At 42.4% G+C, this 18,245-nt stretch overlaps 1 protein-coding gene across 1 annotated transcript in view; it reads left to right on the forward strand.

The window, feature by feature from the left end:
• Mrc1 (mannose receptor, C type 1) overlaps nucleotides 1-18,245 on the forward strand; it is an 80,974-nt gene that overhangs the window by 7,555 nt on the left and 55,174 nt on the right. The window contains 3 exon segments of the mRNA NM_001106123.2: nucleotides 1,858-2,259; nucleotides 5,987-6,160; nucleotides 10,027-10,191. Of these exon segments, the coding sequence (NP_001099593.2) occupies nucleotides 1,858-2,259; nucleotides 5,987-6,160; nucleotides 10,027-10,191 (741 nt within the window).

Consider the following 18,245-nt stretch of genomic DNA (forward strand, 5'->3'; position numbering starts at 1 on the left):
GGGTGCATTGTGGTTCATCATTGAGGAGAAAAGAGTGACTGTTGGTTCACCCTGCCTCGTGGTTTCTTTCTTTCTTTCTTTCTTTCTTTCTTTCTTTCTTTCTTTCTTTCTTTTTTTCTTTTGGTTTTTATCCAACTTGACATAGGTCAGAGTTATTTGGAAAGAGGAACCTGAATGAGGAATTACCTCTATCACACTGCTTGTGGGCAAACTTCAGGGCATTTTCATGATTAATAATTGATAGGAGACACTGGGCTTACACTACCCGTGGGCAGGGGCTCCTGAGTTGTAGAAAACAAGCTGAGGAAGCCAAAGGGGGAACAGGATGCTGAGCAGGGCTCCTCCACTTTCTCTGCTCCGGTTCCTGCCTTGAGTTCCCTGGATGGGGGACTGTGACCCAAGAGTTGTAAGCTGGAATCAACCCTTTTCTCACCAACTTGGTTATGATGTTTAATCGCAGCCATAGAAACCTAAGACAGTTCATTAAAATGTTACTGCAATTAAGTGGAATTAAAATGAACCACAGATTAAAACTAGGCACATGAACTAGGCAGACTTTACTGAACTTTACCATCGATGACTGGCTGCCTCCTGGGTGACTTTTTCTTGTAATAAAGGCTTTTAATAAGACCTGCCAACAGTAAACCTAAAATGTCTGAAATCTGAAGTGAAGAGAGATGTGCTGAGACAAGCTCTCTGAAAAGTGGAAGAAGCCAAGGCTGGCTAGGGAGAGCTAAGCTCAATGGAAGATCCTCCAACTGCTTCGTTTTTTTTGTTTTTGTTTTTAAATCAGGGGGGTGGGGCTAAACGAGCATTTGCCCGTGATAAACGCTCACAGTAGCTTTTGAGAAAAGTTCTATTTACTTTTCTCCTGTGCTTTATTATGGGCAAAGCACGCTACTTGTAATCTTTACATTTTTGTTGAAGAGGATAACAAAGGGAGGTGAGGTGTAGACTGGAGTTCAGTTATACACGTGTCTTAGGGTTTTACTGACTGCTGTGAACAGACACCATGACCAAAGCAACCCTTTTAAGGACAACATTCAACTGGGGCTGGCTTACAGGTTCAGAGGTTCAGTCCATTATCATCAAGGCAGGAGTATGGCAGCATCCAGGCAGGCATGGTGCAGGAGGAGCTGAGAGTTCTACATCTTGATCTGAAGGCTGCTAGCAGAATACTCACTTCCAGGCAGCTAGCATGAAGGTCTTAAAGCCCACACTCACAGTGACACACTTCCTCGGACAGGGCCACACCTTCTAATCCTGCCACTCCCTGGGCCAAGCATATACAAACCATCACAACACGTGACCAGGTCAACTATGGCATATGCAGGGGATAGTTGTCAACTCCAGAGAAGCAAATGGTAGCCGGTGTTCTGGATTTAGGCTTGATGGAGTCTCGGTTTCAGGAAACCAAAGGAATTCAAATGGATAACATCAGGCTCCCTAGAACAAGCTCATTTAGAAAGAACCATAGAAAACAGACACAATGAATTTAGGGAAATGTCACAAGAAGTGGTCAGCATATGTTTCTGCCAGAACTTAATCATTTACTTTCCTTGTATAGCCCAGTCTTTAAAAGCAAGCAGAAAAGAAATACTTTGACGTGAATTCATTTATGCTTATAGAGGGACATTTATGCTTAGGGGCTAGAGCCATCCGTACTCATTTACTTTCAACCACCAGTTCCCTGCTCCAGGTTCTTCCCCCCCATACTCCAAGGCACAGTTACCTTCACCGGTTTTCCTCCAATCGTAACTCCTTAGGGAAACTAAAAGTCTAGGAAGTTTTATCCTGAAGTACTGCCCTGTCTATGCGAACATACCTAAGCATGTGTTCTTTCCCTTTTATAAACAGACTCACGGCAATTTTTAATCTATAATGAGGACCACAAGCGCTGCGTGGACGCTCTAAGCGCCATCTCCGTTCAGACGGCAACTTGCAACCCGGAAGCTGAATCCCAGAAATTCCGCTGGGTGTCGGAGTCGCAGATCATGAGTGTTGCTTTCAAATTGTGTTTGGGGGTGCCATCGAAAACTGACTGGGCCTCCGTCACCCTGTATGCCTGCGACTCGAAAAGTGAATTTCAGAAATGGGAGTGTAAAAACGACACACTCTTTGGAATCAAGGGCACAGAGCTATATTTTAACTATGGCAACAGGCAAGAAAAGAATATCAAGCTTTACAAAGGTTCCGGTTTGTGGAGCAGATGGAAGGTCTACGGGACCACAGATGACCTATGCTCTAGGGGATATGAAGGTAGGAGGCTGAGGGCGATTCAGCTATCTCTTCATCTCTTTGTTTGACACTGAAGGAGCTAAGTATGCCCTAGAGAGGTCTGTACAGGAAACGGCTTTTGAATTTACCCCGTGTTCTAGACAGATACGATGGCCAACGGGTATAGGAAAAATGTCCCCAATAACTGGTAGTTATTGGTAATTCACAGGTAAACATTACTTTTGAATGTCTTCATATTACTTATTTTGAGGCAAGACATTATACTTTTCAGAAACATTTCATCATGGTCTTTGACCTGAAGCCTTCTATTTGACAGGATGAGACTGTCTCATTAAGTCTAACCAGACTTTTCCTTACCTCAAGGGTAAGGTTAAGAACTCTCTGGAGAAATGATCCCAAGAATATTCTTTCCTTTAGATCACCTGAAAAGAAACTCTGAGTGTTTCTTATGTATTCTGTCACCTCAAAGTATTTAGAGACAATAATCATTCTGGATTATTCAAACGGAAGAACTGGCTCAGGAATTAGCAAACATATTAGTCACCTGCCTTAAAAAGAGGTAGCCTGTGTGTGTGTGTGTGTGTGTGTGTGTGTGTGTGTATGTGTGTTGATGTGTGGTTGATGTATTTGAAGTTGATTCTTCAAGCTCTCAAGGGGGGAAATAAAATCAGAGTACTTAGCCTACCCTTGTCTTGGTTCAGTTTCACTCACTGAGAACCAGAGACCAAAGCAAGACAATTCAATAGAACATGAAGCCTTTACCAAAGGCTGCTGTCTTGGGTCAGATGATGCTGCAACCCCATTTCTCATTTGGACACTGGGCTATTGTGAGGTGTTATCTAGAACAGCTTCAAGGTCAGAGGAAGAGCAGGACTTTGGGGCCCAGGGAAACCTAGTCCAAACTTACTTTGTTGCCAGGGCTGGGGACAAAGGTTGAATCTAGCTTATCACAGTGAGTCAGCCAGGAGCCCAGTTCCTGGTAAAGAGGTTATTTGTCTGCTTTCTGTTCTCTGTCCTAAAAAGAAGATGACAGTACAAATTGAAGTAGGCGAGAGTGGAGTTATTTCCAGGCATTTATTGACCATGATATAAACTTGGACACCACAAGAGAGGCAACCCAAGCAACATCCTTTCCAGGGTAAACTCAATACAAGGCTTGTGGGGCAGGGCGGGGTCGCTCAAACTCGACTGTGTTCCATTCTAAAAAGGGAACAGTTGTCGAATTGAGGAATTAAATGTGAGGGTAATAGAGTTAGAGGTCATCGCATTGAACTCGTTTACTTATTTTCTTCCCCACAGTAGTTGGGGTCAAACCTAACACAGCACACATTCTGGGCATGTGCTCCCCTGATGAGCTGCATCCTCAGTCATTGTAGGTGTTTACCTTTTATTATGTGGCAGGGTCTCACTGGGTTGCTCAGGCTGGTCTTGAACACACTATGTAGCTCAGACAACCACCATTAAACATGACGTCTTTTTGCCTCAGTCCTCTGAGTAGCTGGGATTAAGGCCTGTACCACCTAGCATGCCTCAATGTACTGCAAAATACGGTAGCCCCCCCAACCCCCATCTTTCCATTCTGCCATTTACTTTGAGAGAAATGTGTATAGTACTTAGAGTAGGAATCATCACCTTTTAATGTGTTTAAGAAACGTCTGGTAAGCTTGTTTAAATGTGTAGATTGCAGGCTTTATTTGAGCTCTCCCCCATTCAGATTTTTAATCAGTACACAAGGAGGACCCAAGAGCCTTTGAGTTATTTTTATGAAGAGTCCGGTGATGGTTTTGAAGATGGCCCAGTAGTTACATTTAGCCATCATGTTGGTAATCTTTCCGTATTTAAAATAGTACCTCAGAAGGGCCTAGCCACTAAAAATGACTTTGATTTAAAAAAAATTAAATTGTGTGTTTGCACGTGCTTGGGAGAGAGTGTGCGCGTGTCTGTGTGAGTGTAAGGGCGGTATCTCTCTTGAAGAGCGTATCTGCTTCCACGAACCAATGAAAGGCAGTTGTGAGCCGCCTCATGAGTTCATGAGTCCTCTGCACGAACACTTCCTGCTCTTAACTGCCGAACCATCTCTCCAGCCCTGGAGCGATGGTTTAATTAAATTAGTGCAATATCGATTAGAACGGAAGTCACCATCTCCTTGCACACCTGGTTGATAATAGTATCAGAACTGTAGACTGGATGGTTTAAAGGATTATCTGGAAGTTTGAGCTCTAAAGGGAACACTAATCGATAGCATTTTTGTGCTTCTTTAATGAGGTAGGCAGGGTGGAGTTTGGTTCTTTGGATCTCGTCTGTGCCCATTTTTGAATACCCCCTCTCGAAGAGACACCCATACAGATACAGTCCGAGACTGTGTCGACTGACTTATTGAAGGGTACAGCTGGTCTTGTGCTGGTTCCCATGGCTGTCTTTTCGGGAAGAAGTGGGCAACCTCGGCACTAAGACTTGGCTCGATTCTTACTGAATCCAGCCATGTTCTTTGTGTAAACTTAAGATGGGAGGATTGGTCCCAGGGCTGGCGAGATGGCTCAGTGGTGAGGACACTCACTGACAAGCCTGATGAGTTGAGTTCAGTTCCTGAAGTTCCACACTGTGGAAGGAAAGACCCTACTCTCCAGGTTGCTCTCTCACTTCCTCATGTGCTGTCTGACTCATAAAGCTCCATCCCAAATACATTAAAAAAAAAAAATAGAAGAGATCTGACCCTGAGCTTAGCAGAATTAAAGCTGGAATAGCATTTTGAAATAAGCATAATGGGTAAAAGAAAAGAGAAACAAATACAAAAGAACCCCAGTAAAGGAATCTTTGGCATGGTGGTACAAGCCTTTGAGCCAACATTTGGGAGACCGGGACAAGAGGTAAAAAATTGAGACCATGATGGGCTAAATAATGATCCTGTGCCGCTTAAATACATTTTTTAAAACAAACTCAAAGAGAAGAGTTTTGACTGCAAACAGTGTAAGGGATTGAGTAGTTTCTTTTTAAGACATGCATTAGAGAAGCATGCTGTTCCTACCCTCTCCCCCGCATCACTGTTGAGAGAGTAAGTCAAGTAGTTGGAGGGGATTTGAATATTGCCTTTGTGCTTGACTCCATGGATGTTTTTTGCATGTGTGTCTATGTGTATGGTATTCATGTTTACATGTGTATAAACATGTGTGTATGGATGTATGTTGCTCGTGTGTCAGGGGTTGACGTCTAGTGTTTCCTTCCATCACTCTCTCCATCTTGAGTAGAGTCTCTCCCTTGACCCTGGCACTCGCTGACCTGTGAGTCTAGTTAGCCAGTTTGCTCTGGGGATTGGCCCGCACTTCCCTGTTCATATGGGTTCAGAGATCCCAACTCCTACCCTCACTTGCAGCAAGCTCCATAGCTTTACGATTGTTTTCAACCTAAATAGTTACGGAGACTATAATTCCACCCAGGAGGAAGGGGATGGCATCTGCGTTGCCTTGGAGGGAAGGCAGAAGTTAAAGCTGGTGTCCCCAAAAGCTTATTACCCGTCTTTCCTCAGAGGAAAGAGATAGTCCCTTCAGAAAGGTGGTGGCAAAGGGGTGGTACTAGAGATGTTTTTTAAGTACTCGGTGCAACAGGTGCCTAGCAAAAAAAGACTCCGTAGAAGCAGAGGGGGAAAGGGTTCACAGATTAGGTGAGCGAGACCAACTCTTTCAGGGTACATTGTAAAGTCAGCATACAGACAGGAGTCACATTCTAAATGCAAATCTCTCTGTCCCTCCAGCCATGTACTCCTTACTGGGCAATGCAAACGGAGCTGTCTGTGCATTTCCATTCAAGTTTGAAAACAAGTGGTACGCAGACTGCACCTCTGCCGGGCGGTCAGATGGATGGCTCTGGTGTGGAACCACCACTGACTATGACACCGACAAGCTGTTTGGATTTTGTCCACTGCAGTGTAAGTAACTGAGAGCGGTACACTTGGAACATTCAGCATAGCGACATGCTGGAAGGACCTGGACTTTATGTAGTTCATATGCTCCATTTCTTTTACACTTATTATTCTGGAGTATCCCACTGTAACCCTTTACAGATGCTGTGGCTCCCATTTGACCATGGAGAAAATGAACCATCATGGCTAAAGACCATCCTTTTGTATTTAGATCTTGAGAGAAAGATCAGGCACCATCTCTAGTTGTCCCAACATTCCTTGCATGAATTAACCCCTTTACTTTTACCCTCTATCTACCTTTCTTTGTTTCTTGCTTTATTTCCCCTTCTTTCTCTTTCTCTCTTTTTCTCTATCTTTCTTTTTGCTAGCAATCAAACCCAGCCTTGCACATGCCAAGCAAACACTCTACTATTGAGCTACACATCCTGGCCCTATCGGTTCTTTGCTAAGATTTTAGGGCAAATTGTACTGTATATAGTATTGTATACAGTCAGTACTGGAGGTAGGGACATCATTGTCCCAAACACCAAATATTTTAGTTTTATAAAGCCATGGGTTAGAGCAGGAATTTAAATGACACCACAAATGCGTTTGGTGGGAGAGAGGCTCTGAAGGCTCTCTCGTTTCTCATCACCACGTTCTGGAGCTCCTTCCTATACAAATGATACTGACGGAGGCTTCTGAATCTCAATGTAAGAAGGGTGGAATTTGACTGAGCTGGAAGTCAAGGGAAGTGGGTAACCTATGCTTTTCTCAGTCCTTCAAAAATGGAAGTTTGTTGTCACTAAGAACATACAAGACCACATAGAGTACCAGAACTTGAGTTCTTGTGGTTCTATCCATTTGTAAGAATCTGTAAGACAATGTGTGGCAGCTTAGGTGGGGCTGGGGAGGGCAGCTGGAGGGCAGAGCTAGGGCTGAGGGAGGAGGAGGTTGAGGTCTTGGTTTAACTTCTGTTTCTCTGAACATACTTCCTGAAGCCAAGTACTCTATCTAAGTTACTTACAGTCAGCCTCTTTCACACCGACTGCTGGGAAATGGCAGCATGTTTCTGCATATCACAGAACATGGGTTTTCTGCTACTCCATAAAGGAACTGGGCCAGAGAGCAGACTCCATCCTGGTCCAGAACTGCTATTGAATTATATGAGTAGCAATACTGTTGTTTCCTACTGACCATTTTGTGACTACTGACCCACACACCGGGATGCTTACTACACCAATATTCTAAGTCAGTAAGGCTAAACAAAACTTTTTAATGTCAGACTACAGCCAGACTTGTGAGAATTTGCCCTACTTGACCTTTTGAGTTTATAATTCCTATTCATTGTATTAAAATTAATCTTGAGTTCATGCTCTGTATGGCATAGGCTTCAAGTCCATAATGATACCATGCTCTGGCCTTGACTGAGGTAGATGTCTTTATAACAACATTTGAAGGTCACAGGCTTCACGTCCTGATGGGTACAATTCTCTGGCCCCAGTGGAGGAAGATGTATTTACCTCTCATAGTAATATTTAGAAATTTGGTTTTCATTCGAGCTCTATAGATTTCTAATGTTTTGAATAAGAACTCTTTTGTGTGAAAAAGTGGTTTTTTTTAAAGTACCCCTATTTTTCAACCAGTGAAGAGTTAGTTGTCTTTACTTAGGAAAAATGATATTTTTCTAGATCTGTCCCAATTTTTCTTAGGAGTATGTGTTCGGGGGATCCAACTACAGTGTGCTCTGCTTGTTGATACTGATAGAGACCTCTTACATGGATGTGCAAGGGATAAAGTGTAGAACACAAGTGGGATGTCAGGAGCACAAAGAAGGCTTTGTAGTCCTTGGATATGTATGGAAAGGGGGTGTCTAGTACATCCAGCACAATAATGTTCTTGTTCCGTCTCGTTAATTCTGTGCATTCTGTGTAGCCAAATGATATATTCTTTCCAGATAGAAAACATATATAAAAGGCAAATGCCTATAGAAGAGTTATTTTATTTTCATCTGCATAAATTTGTATTTTGCTTTGTGGTTCATCCAAGGCAGAGTTTTAATTTACATTGTTTTATTATTTTATATTAGCCTTCAGCCCAGTAGGATTGAGACAGGGCAAGGAGGTATCAGTTACTGAGCTAGTGACACCAACCCCTTCCGTCATTGTCCTTTGGGTTGTTTATTGTAATGTCTTCTATTTGGACACTCGTTTTCATGTATCATGAGAACAGGAAAAGGAAGACACCCCATCCTCCCGATTGTCCAGAGCTTGTAACTTTGTCTTTTCCTATCCGCTTTCCTGGTTTACTGCTGGAAGCTGAACTCTGGGGAGCTGAGCACCCAGCACACTTGTATGTCCATTGAGAGATACTTTTCAACCCTTTGATCTAAAACACAAGGGAGACTTTCTTTAAATGAAGAGAAGAGTTACTTCATCTTATTTTGGGGTTGTTCCATCCGTTTGACTATTCCCCAATAAGAAAGCACCGTCCTTTAGAAAGCACCGTCCTTTAGAAAGCACCGTCCTTTAGAAAGCACTGTCCTTTAGTTAACAGTTACATATTCTCCCCTATTCTAAGCAACAACCACAATTATAAAATAGTCCTTAAAACGTTTGCCTTCAAATAAAACCTAAGTAGGTCTCCCTGGAAAGTCTCATTTACACAAGCATTGGATTTGTCAGGCATCAGACCATTCTAAGTTTGACATTAGCAATGGAAATTTATGTTTTTGTAAGCATACTGTGACTTTATAGCTGTTTTAGTGCTGGGCCTGGGGATCTCAGTCCTCTGGTGCCCACTTACCTTCTGCAGAGGCCAGGGCTCCATTTTCACTGTTATCCTCAGCGGCAGCAAACTTTGGACACTTCCGTGCCATTGCCCTCCTTCCTCTTTGTTGTGTCATGTCACCACACATGTCAATCACAGGACGTGGTGTGTATGTGTGTCTGAAAACATTCTCATTGCCACTGCCTCGTCAGACACAACACACAATTCCAGCCAGGGCTAAGAATCATCATGCTATCTGCGAGATGCTGCTTGGCAAGCTGAATACTTTATCATATAATAAAATTATATAATTGTTAGAGTTATATAATCCCCTTTCTTTCTCTGGTAAGTAAATCTGAAGGTCACACCTTTTTTCCCCCATTTTCCTATTTTCAAAAGAAGAATTTTGTTTTATTGAGAAAGTAAGAAAGGGACATAGAAAAACATTTTATTTACTAGCTTCCAAGCACCTTATATGTCAAAGGCTGTAAATAATAGTTATCTATAGTGTTGGCCTTTGTAGCATCTACCAAGTTTTCAGTCATATAACAGCCAAGAGTCAATATAAGCTAAAATGGCCTTTTTTTTTAAACCAAGAGAAGAAAGTCTAATAACACATTCTATTGCTAAGACCTAGGCTAAGATGTCCTCGTGATGAGAGAATGGTGCTCTGAAGGTTACTTTACTGTCAACCTGCCTGAAGAAACCTGGGAACTTCCCTCGTAGGCCCTTCTTTCTTAAAAGGAAAGAGGAGACCACAGAGCCCCTTGCCACGAGAAACCACTCATTTACTCTCTCTCCCTTACCGATTTCCTTCCCTGCTCCAGAACGCTGGGCTGCTGTCCTGAGTTCTCTTCCTTGTGTCTGCTCCATCATCTGGTCCAAGTGTCTCGGCAGTGAACCAGGGAGAAGGTGTCTCTTTCCTGCCTTAGGCGTATGAAACACTATAAATGATGTTGGCTCGTGAGAAGTCTACTCTTCCTCTCAGGAGTGAGAAAGGGCGTTAAAACAAGGGACAGCAGGAGAAGATTTGTCCCTGGGAACTGGGTGGGTTTTTAAAATGCTCTGCTCACTGGAAGCAGCTCCCATGCATGACACAGCTAATTCGTTGTCTTCTTTCTCAGTTGAGGGCAGCAAGAGGCTGTGGAATACAGACCCACTGACTGGCATTCTTTACCAGATAAACTCCAAGTCTGCCTTAACCTGGCACCAGGCAAGAGCAAGCTGCAAGCAGCAGAATGCCGAGCTCCTGAGTGTCACGGAGATTCACGAGCAGATGTACCTCACAGGTAATGACCGACAGAGCTTACCATCCTAAGTGTAGCCAGGTTACTTGGTTTCCACAGCACGTGATGCACAAGGAGGTACTAAGAGGCATTATGAGTGTCATGAAAAGGTTTGTCCCCAAGCAGATGGTACAGTTCACATAAGGAATCTGTGCCCAGAAAACAGCACGAGAGATGACCAACTGTCACTTCTTGAGCAGACTTTGTTCTATCAGTTGTGATTGTCTTTAGAGTCCATGTTGTGCATTGCTAAAGGAAGTATGTTGGTGGGGGTGGGCGTTGCTGATATTTGGCCCTCTTCTCCGCTTCCCCAAGTGTGGCTTTTTATTGACTTGCTGTTTAACAAACACGTCTCTTCTTCCCCATTGTTTGAGCCTGCTTCCTCTTGTTCCTCTGGCATTAATGTTACATAACAGATCTTGGACCTGTGACTTCTGGGTTTACAACATACTCAGGGCCCCTAACTTCCCATCATGAATTACCATTACCTGGTTGCAGGATGCTGTCTCCCTACAGCTCCCCACTGCTGCATTTTACCTCTTAACAGAGGTCTTTGGTTCCTCCTGGGTGGCATGGTTGTCTCATGTTGCTCTCTGCTGCGCTGTGATTTAAAGCTAGCATTCCCCAAACTCTACACAGTGAATACAAAGTCTTCTCCATTTCTCTCATCTTCTTTTTAGCACCTTTATGACATATTTACTTACATTGTGTATGCATGTATAAGTTTCCATCCATATGTCTTCCTGTGCATGTAGAAAATGGAGGCCACCCTCGGGCATGTGCCTCAGAAGCCAGCCATTTTATTATTTAAAAAAAATGATGTTTTTATTTATTCTTTGAAAATTGCATGCAACAAACGTAGTTTGATCAGACTCATTCTGCTCCCCCAATGCCTTCCAGATCTAGATTCTCTCCTATCTCCTTACCTTTCCAACTTCACATTCTCACTCAAAAATCAATCAATCAATCAATCAATCAATCAATCAATCAATCACTACCACAACAAAAGCAAAACAAAACCTATGGCATTCAGTTTTTGATGGCCAATAACTCTTGGGTGTGAGTCCTGCCCTAGACTCAGATCATCAATCTTGAATGACATCATCCCCCCTGTTTTTTTTTTTTCTACAAAAGACAAGCCTCTGTGTGGGACTGGGAGCTCCCTGATTAGGCTAGTCTCACTATCTACTGAGGCACAGGGATCCTTCTGTCTCTGCCTCCCCAGCACCAGGACTGTATGAATGTCCCACCACATAAGGCTTTTTATGTGGCCTCTGGTGATCAAACTCAGTCCTTGTAAAGTAGCAATCACATTATTGGTGAAATTATCCCCTTGCCTCTTCTTATTACTGATTTATATACTGGTTTGCACAAATCCCCCATAATCTAGGTATAAACACTTTAAGCAAGTAAAACCGTTTATTCCTTTACTCACTGAGCAGGCTATCTATCTACCATGATAACTTTGCAGTGGGCATTCTGTTAGGACACCCAAGCTGACCCTGGCTTGTGAACATGGGAGTTAAAGTCCCAAGAGATATAAAGAAGAAACCCAACAAGGGGCCAGGTACAGTGATAGGAAGGGAGAACATGGGAAAAGCAAAATGAATATTGTGTGGAGGGTGGGCGAGCTCATGAGGTAAGTTGCTAGAGATGAGGCTCCTTCTGATAAGTGTGCCCCCTACTCTAGGGAGCTTCTCACTGACCCTTCCAAGGAAGATTGTCTCAATATTTGCTGAATGACAAATGATGAAAAAACAAGGGTAACTGTCACCCTAAAGTCTGAACAATGGAACAGTTAGTTGATTGCAAGGAAACAGCGTAATGACTCTTCATGGTTTGTGTTTATGCATTTAGTATATATATATGGATGTGGGTGTGGAGGTCAAAGGACAGCCTGCTCCAGTTGCTTCTCTCCTTCTGCCATAAGGGTTTCAGAGATCACTCGGGTTTGTAAGCTTGGTGGCAAGTGCTTTTTCCTGCAGAGCCATCTCTCTGGCCCCAGTGTCACAGTTCTTAAAACTGCCATCAGTTGGTCATGTTTATCAGAACATTCCTGAGGTGGAGGTCCAAGGTTATCTCAGTCTTGATGAGTAGCTAGCCTGGGAACCTGCATTTTGACTCTACACCAGGTGATTTGTAGGCATGGACAGCAAATCTACCCAACTAGACTCTGTGCCCTGGTCTCTGGTTTCTATGGTCAGGCCACCAGCGAGTTAGCATGCCCACCAGGGCTTCAGGAAGCCCCGGAGGATGGATCTGAGTTCATTTCATAGGTTTCTCTAAATCTTACTCAACTTCCAGAATTTAGTCAGCAGATTTCCAGGAGAATCTAGATTATGAGTGGCTTTTCCAGGGAGAGCCAGGGCACTTCCTGACTTTCTGTAAGTCTGAAATAGCATGCCACAAGGAAAGGTTATCTGACAGGAAATGCAAAAATCTTAAACAGAGGAAAGACATTCCTTTCTCAAGAAGAAAGATATTCACAGCATTCGATGTCCTTTGGCTGAGGAGGAATCTAGGAAATAATGGTGTGGCAGATGGATGGTTGTGGTATGTTTTGTTTTGAGACATAGGCTTTCAAAAAACCCTTAATAGAAATAAAGTGTACTTTATTAGAGGAGTGTGGGAAGCAGACAGTATTTTAAAAATATGCATATGCCATAACAATGGTTCTGAAGTTAAAGACCTGTTAGTATGGCTGTGGTGGTTGATACCTGTCATCCCCATGCTCAAAGGCCAGGGTAGACTTTGTAGGGAGATTGCCATAAATGCTCAAACAGATTTGTTCACCTCTATTGGATAGGGGCCATGTGCCAGAATCTGGAATTAGCTTCTTAAGTCCATATTAACATTGCCAATAAATATTGTTATCTCACTGTATAGAGGACATGACAGGCCAGTGGGTGAAAGCTGAGGTAGTTTCCTTCAGGTTTTAAGTTCATAAAAAGGGCTGAATTGAAGTCAGTGTCCTCTGTTTTACCCTGCCTGGGTCTCACTCATAAGATAACAGGAATCTGGTATGCCCAAGGCTCCAGGGAGGACCTTAATGCACCCATCACAATCTTCTTCTGCCAGTAAATGTCTTCATAACCTGTAATGTGGTTTTGTAGTATCCCCCAGGTGGCATGATCTCACCCAGATTCTTATTTGCACATGGCCCACTGCCATTCTATCTTCTCTTCAGCTTCTCTCCTGAAACATGTATGTCCTCAATTGCTGAACCTGATTCGTAACTACGTGTAATTTGAATGATCATTTACAGAACTGAAAGGGGCTGGAGGAAGTGAAATTTGGCTTGTTACCCTGATGTGATGTGGTGTGTGTGTACGCGCATGTGTGCATGCACATGTGTGTAACCCAATTTCCTTTCATGCAAACAAATGAGATATCAATGTGGAAGAAAAATCTAGATACTGGTGTAATAATGGACAGACTCTATTATAACTAATGGAATTGACAATTGATGCTTTATATAGATGAAATAAAAATTCTTGGTCTGAGCCTTTATAAAATTACACACATGCAGGAGAGTAGGTAATGCCTCCATTCAGTGATCCTCCCTCCCTCCCTCCCTCACTCCCTCCCTCCCTTCCTTCCTTCTGTCTTTCTTTCTTTTTCCTGATGAGGATAGAACCTCACAGATGCCAGACTTTTTTTTTTTTTTTTTTTTTTGGTTCTTTTTTTCAGAGCTGGGGACCGAACCCAGGGCCTTGCGCTTCCTAGGTAAGCGCTCTACCACTGAGCTAAATCCCCAGCCCCCAGATGCCAGACTTTTAAATGACACACTTAACACACAAGACTGGAATTCTATCCCCATACTATCACCAAGCTAAAGTCAACATGTAGCTGCCAATAGTCGTGGGAATGACAGCCACCTTGTGTGTTCGCTGGGCATATTACTATCTGCTAGGCACAGTTATAAAGCATCGATTTAGTTCTCAAGGAAAGCATAGAAGCCCCACGGAGCTTCCAGATTCCAGGTCCAGGATCTGGAGTGCAATGTGGGGTCAGGGTCTGGGGTCTGAGGCACAGAGTTTGAGCTCACCAGAGGGTAGTTTCTTTAAAGAACTGCAGTCACTTCTCATGATGGCAGATCTGGAAGAAGTGTGATACAAAACCCACTTTAATTTTTCATTAATCACTGAGTTTTTCATGGCTTTGAAACCTTATGCATTTTGTTTGTTTTCCAGACAGAATCTTGTTATGTAGTCCAGGTTGGCCTGGTACTTACTGTATACCTTAGGCTAATCCAAACACATAGCGACCTTTGCCTTCAGTCTAGATTGCTGGGATTATGAACACTTACTGTTAGGTTTATCTCTTATCTCCTTTGTTACTACTATCTTAAAGTGCCAGAGCACGTTTCCTAATAGCTGATTTAACAGTTTAAAAATAATACTAAGTTTCCAATTTGTAAACGGGGTCTCATCCTAAGCAACTCTGTTGTTGTTTTTGAGACAAGGTTTTTCTGTGTAGCCCTGGCTGTCTTGGAACTAGATTTATAGACCAGGCTGACCTGGAACTCACAGAGATCTGCCTGCTTCTGCCTCCTGAGTGCCAGTGTCAAAGGTGTGAGCCACCATGCCTGGCCTCTACCTCTTGGTTCTTCTTGGATCGGGATCCTGAATGCTAAAGTTATAGACATGCGTCACCATGTTCAACTTGAAATGGTATTTTAAAAGAGCATATTCTCTGCTATATCCCCTGGAAATATAGGAGTGATTATTATTCAAGTTAACGTAACCTTCCTTATGTTAGAATTTGTGAAAAAAATCCAACATTCAACAGCAATTGTCTTAATATACAGGATAACAGCTATACAGTATTGATCCCTAGATATTTCTTAGCACAGTCTAGAGACATTTTCTTTTGCATTAAGAGTGAGGCAACAATTTTTAACTGATTTCTTCATCCTAAAGGGATGATTCATTATTCAAACTAATTTCAATTATATATAAAAATTAAATAAAAGGAGTTATCAGTGGCACAGATAGCTATAAAATTGACATGACACAAATTCGCCATCTATTTTAATAAATAATATTTGATATTTATAACACGGATTTAAGACTAAGCAAGACCACACCCTCTTGATGACATTTTTGGTTTTTCAGATTTACTAATTTTTCTTTGTGTGCACGAGTATTTTACCCGCATGCATGTATGTGTACCGCATATGTGACCAATGCCTGGAGAGGTCACGAAAGAACACAAGCTCCCCTGGAACTAGAGTTACAGATGGTGGTGAACTACCACGTGGATGCTGTTAGCTGAATCTTGGAACTGTGCAAGAACAATAAATTCTATTAATCACCAGGCTACCCTAGAAATTTAAGTTTAAAAGGGATTAAATGATTGGAATTACTCGGCTAAACCTTGGGCTCTGATTCTGACCTATGCGACTCTCTGTAGCTTTCAGCAAGGTGTTTCACCTGTCTGTCTTTGTCCTAGATGTTCCTGGAAGGAATGAGACTAGACACTTCTCCAAGTATAATGCACTTGGGAGAGTTGTGCTAACTCTTCAACCCTTTCATTATAGAAAGTCTGATAAAGAATGCACGAAGACTGAAGTGATGGCCCAGCAGTATAGGATCACTGACCACATTTCCAGAGTACATAGGTTCAATTCTCAGCAACCATATACTTCACAACCAAGTCTCCAGTTCTAGGGGACCCAGTGACTTTCTTCTGGTCTCGCTGGACCCCAGGCACACGTGTGCACAGATGTCATGCAGGCAAAATACCAGTACACATTAAAAATAAGTGAATTTGAATTAATTGCCATTGAAATGTACATATAATATTCAATTCTTTTCTATTTTTCTCTTATTAGTTCATGTTAAAATGTCATAGTAACATCTGGGCTTGGTGGTACACATCTTTTGTCCCCTCCCCATGCTTGACAGAAGCAGGCAGCTCTCTGGGACTCTGAGACCAGCTTGGTCTTCCTAGTGACTCCTGGGGAAGCCAGGGCTATATAGCAAGGTGCTGTCAGAAAGAAAATCAATTTCTAAAACGTCACAGTGGATTGATTTTTCAGCACATGCTTCCAGGACTGGGGACAGTTAAATAATAAAACTAAATAAATCTCTTCTGAACTAATGAATATTGGCCTTACCTATACCCTCAGGTGAATCGTCCTTTGATGAGAACAAGCACGATACAAGGCATGGTTCCCCAAGAAAGCATACTGTGTTTGGAATTGGCCTGGATAGATGTAAAATCTGACCTGAACATTGCCAGGGTTCCCACTGCCAGATCTTTCAATGGAAGACACTAATGTGTGCATGTGCGGGCTAGTGGAAACCTAGCAGCCATTTTAGTGGCTTCGACATACTTCAGAGTGACTTTTCTCACTATGGAATCTGAGAACCATTGTCATATGGACCCTGGGTCCAAGTTCAGCTCCTTCGGGCTTTTTAAACTCTGTTTTCCCACATAAAACTTACAGATAATGAAAAACTCTCATTTAACGGCTTCATGTAATCCATTTTAGTCACGTTGACACATCACATTCCTGCTTCTCATCACTGTCTGCTAGAGTGCTTCTTCTCAATACGGCCCCTTCCTTTCTCCACTCTCCTTTTGTGTGTTGCATATTAAGTTTAATTGGAGTTTCTTGACTGAGCATGGGCACGAGGTTATTTCCTGGGGTAAGGGTGACTTACCAGCAGCTGTACGTCCTTGAAGATAACGGTTCTCCCTCCCAAGAGCAACTGTTAATTGCCAATAGCCCCTGAAAGAGGGTGTGGCCTCAGGATCCCCTCCCATCCCCATGATGGCGTACTGAAGGCCTTGCTACCTTGCAGATAAGCACTATCGCAGTCTCCCAGTCTCGGAGAACACTGGCGGCGCATGCTCAGACTCGTCTTTCCGCTGCACGGCTCCCCGTCCTCCCGCTCTTGTATTCTTTCTGCTTCCGCTTCTGTGTTGTCTTTTAGCCTTGGAAACAAATGGGCAAACGCTGACCTCTGAATATTGTGAGTGCTTAATTTCAAACTCTTCCTACTATCAAGCTTTACAGAGGAAAATATTCCACTAATACAACTAAGCATGTACCGGCAAATTTGTTTTCTAACCTGTGTAAAGAATTGTGTTTTTTTTTTTAATTAAATAAATCAAAGCATATGTTTAAAAATTGTTTCTCAGTAACTGAAACAATTTGGGGAGATTAGAAAATTCTGAGTTTTGATTTTTTTTTTAAAGATACAAACCGTAAGAGGTTCAAATATATTGGCTGGTCCCTGTGGCATTTTTATTTTTGTTTCCATATTAGGCTTCGATAATCAAAACCACTGTGATAATTATTTATTATCTGCCTAAAGAGAGCATCGCTTGTGTTGGCACTAATCATTAAAAATTTCAGTTTAATCGCCACTTATAAAGTAGCAAAATTGACTTAAAACATATCATAAAATTCTCAAAATAAGCTCTGAAACACGAAGTTAATGAGTTATGACAATGTAGGTCAAAGTGCTTAGTGAAAACTGTCTGTCGTAGAGAAGCTTTGCTTTTTTTTATAAAATAAATCTTATTTTTACTCTCACATGAAGTAAGAGAGTCATTATTCCATGTCGACACCATCCTGTCCATATAAGAAGCAAGAGAGTAGACAATGGTTAAGTGATGACATTTGTGTGGAACCCTGACCCAGAGCCCTACTAGCTTTTCAAAGAATTCTCTGCCTGTCAGCGAAGGTCATGGTTCTACTTGTAGATTATAAAGTTTTAGTAATACTAATCACCACTTCCATCACATTTAAGAAACAAATTTTATTTTTTATTGCCTGTGTGTGTGTCCATTTGTGAGTGCATGCATGTATGTATGTATGTATGTATGTATGTATGTATGTATGTGTAAGTTTGTTTGGTGGCCAGAAGGCATTGGATCCCCTGGAGCAGGAGTTAGAGATGGTTGTAAGCCACTCAACATGAGTGCTGGGAATCTAACTAGGGCCTCTGAAAGTACAGTATGAGTTTTCAAGTACTTAGCTATCTCGCTTGCACCCTCTCTGACAACTTGGATTAGCACATTTAAATTTACTGCCATTTCTC

Source organism: Rattus norvegicus, chromosome 17, assembly GCF_021556685.1.
Source record: "Rattus norvegicus strain SHRSP/BbbUtx chromosome 17, alternate assembly SHRSP_T2T, whole genome shotgun sequence".
NCBI lineage: Eukaryota > Metazoa > Chordata > Mammalia > Rodentia > Muridae > Rattus > Rattus norvegicus.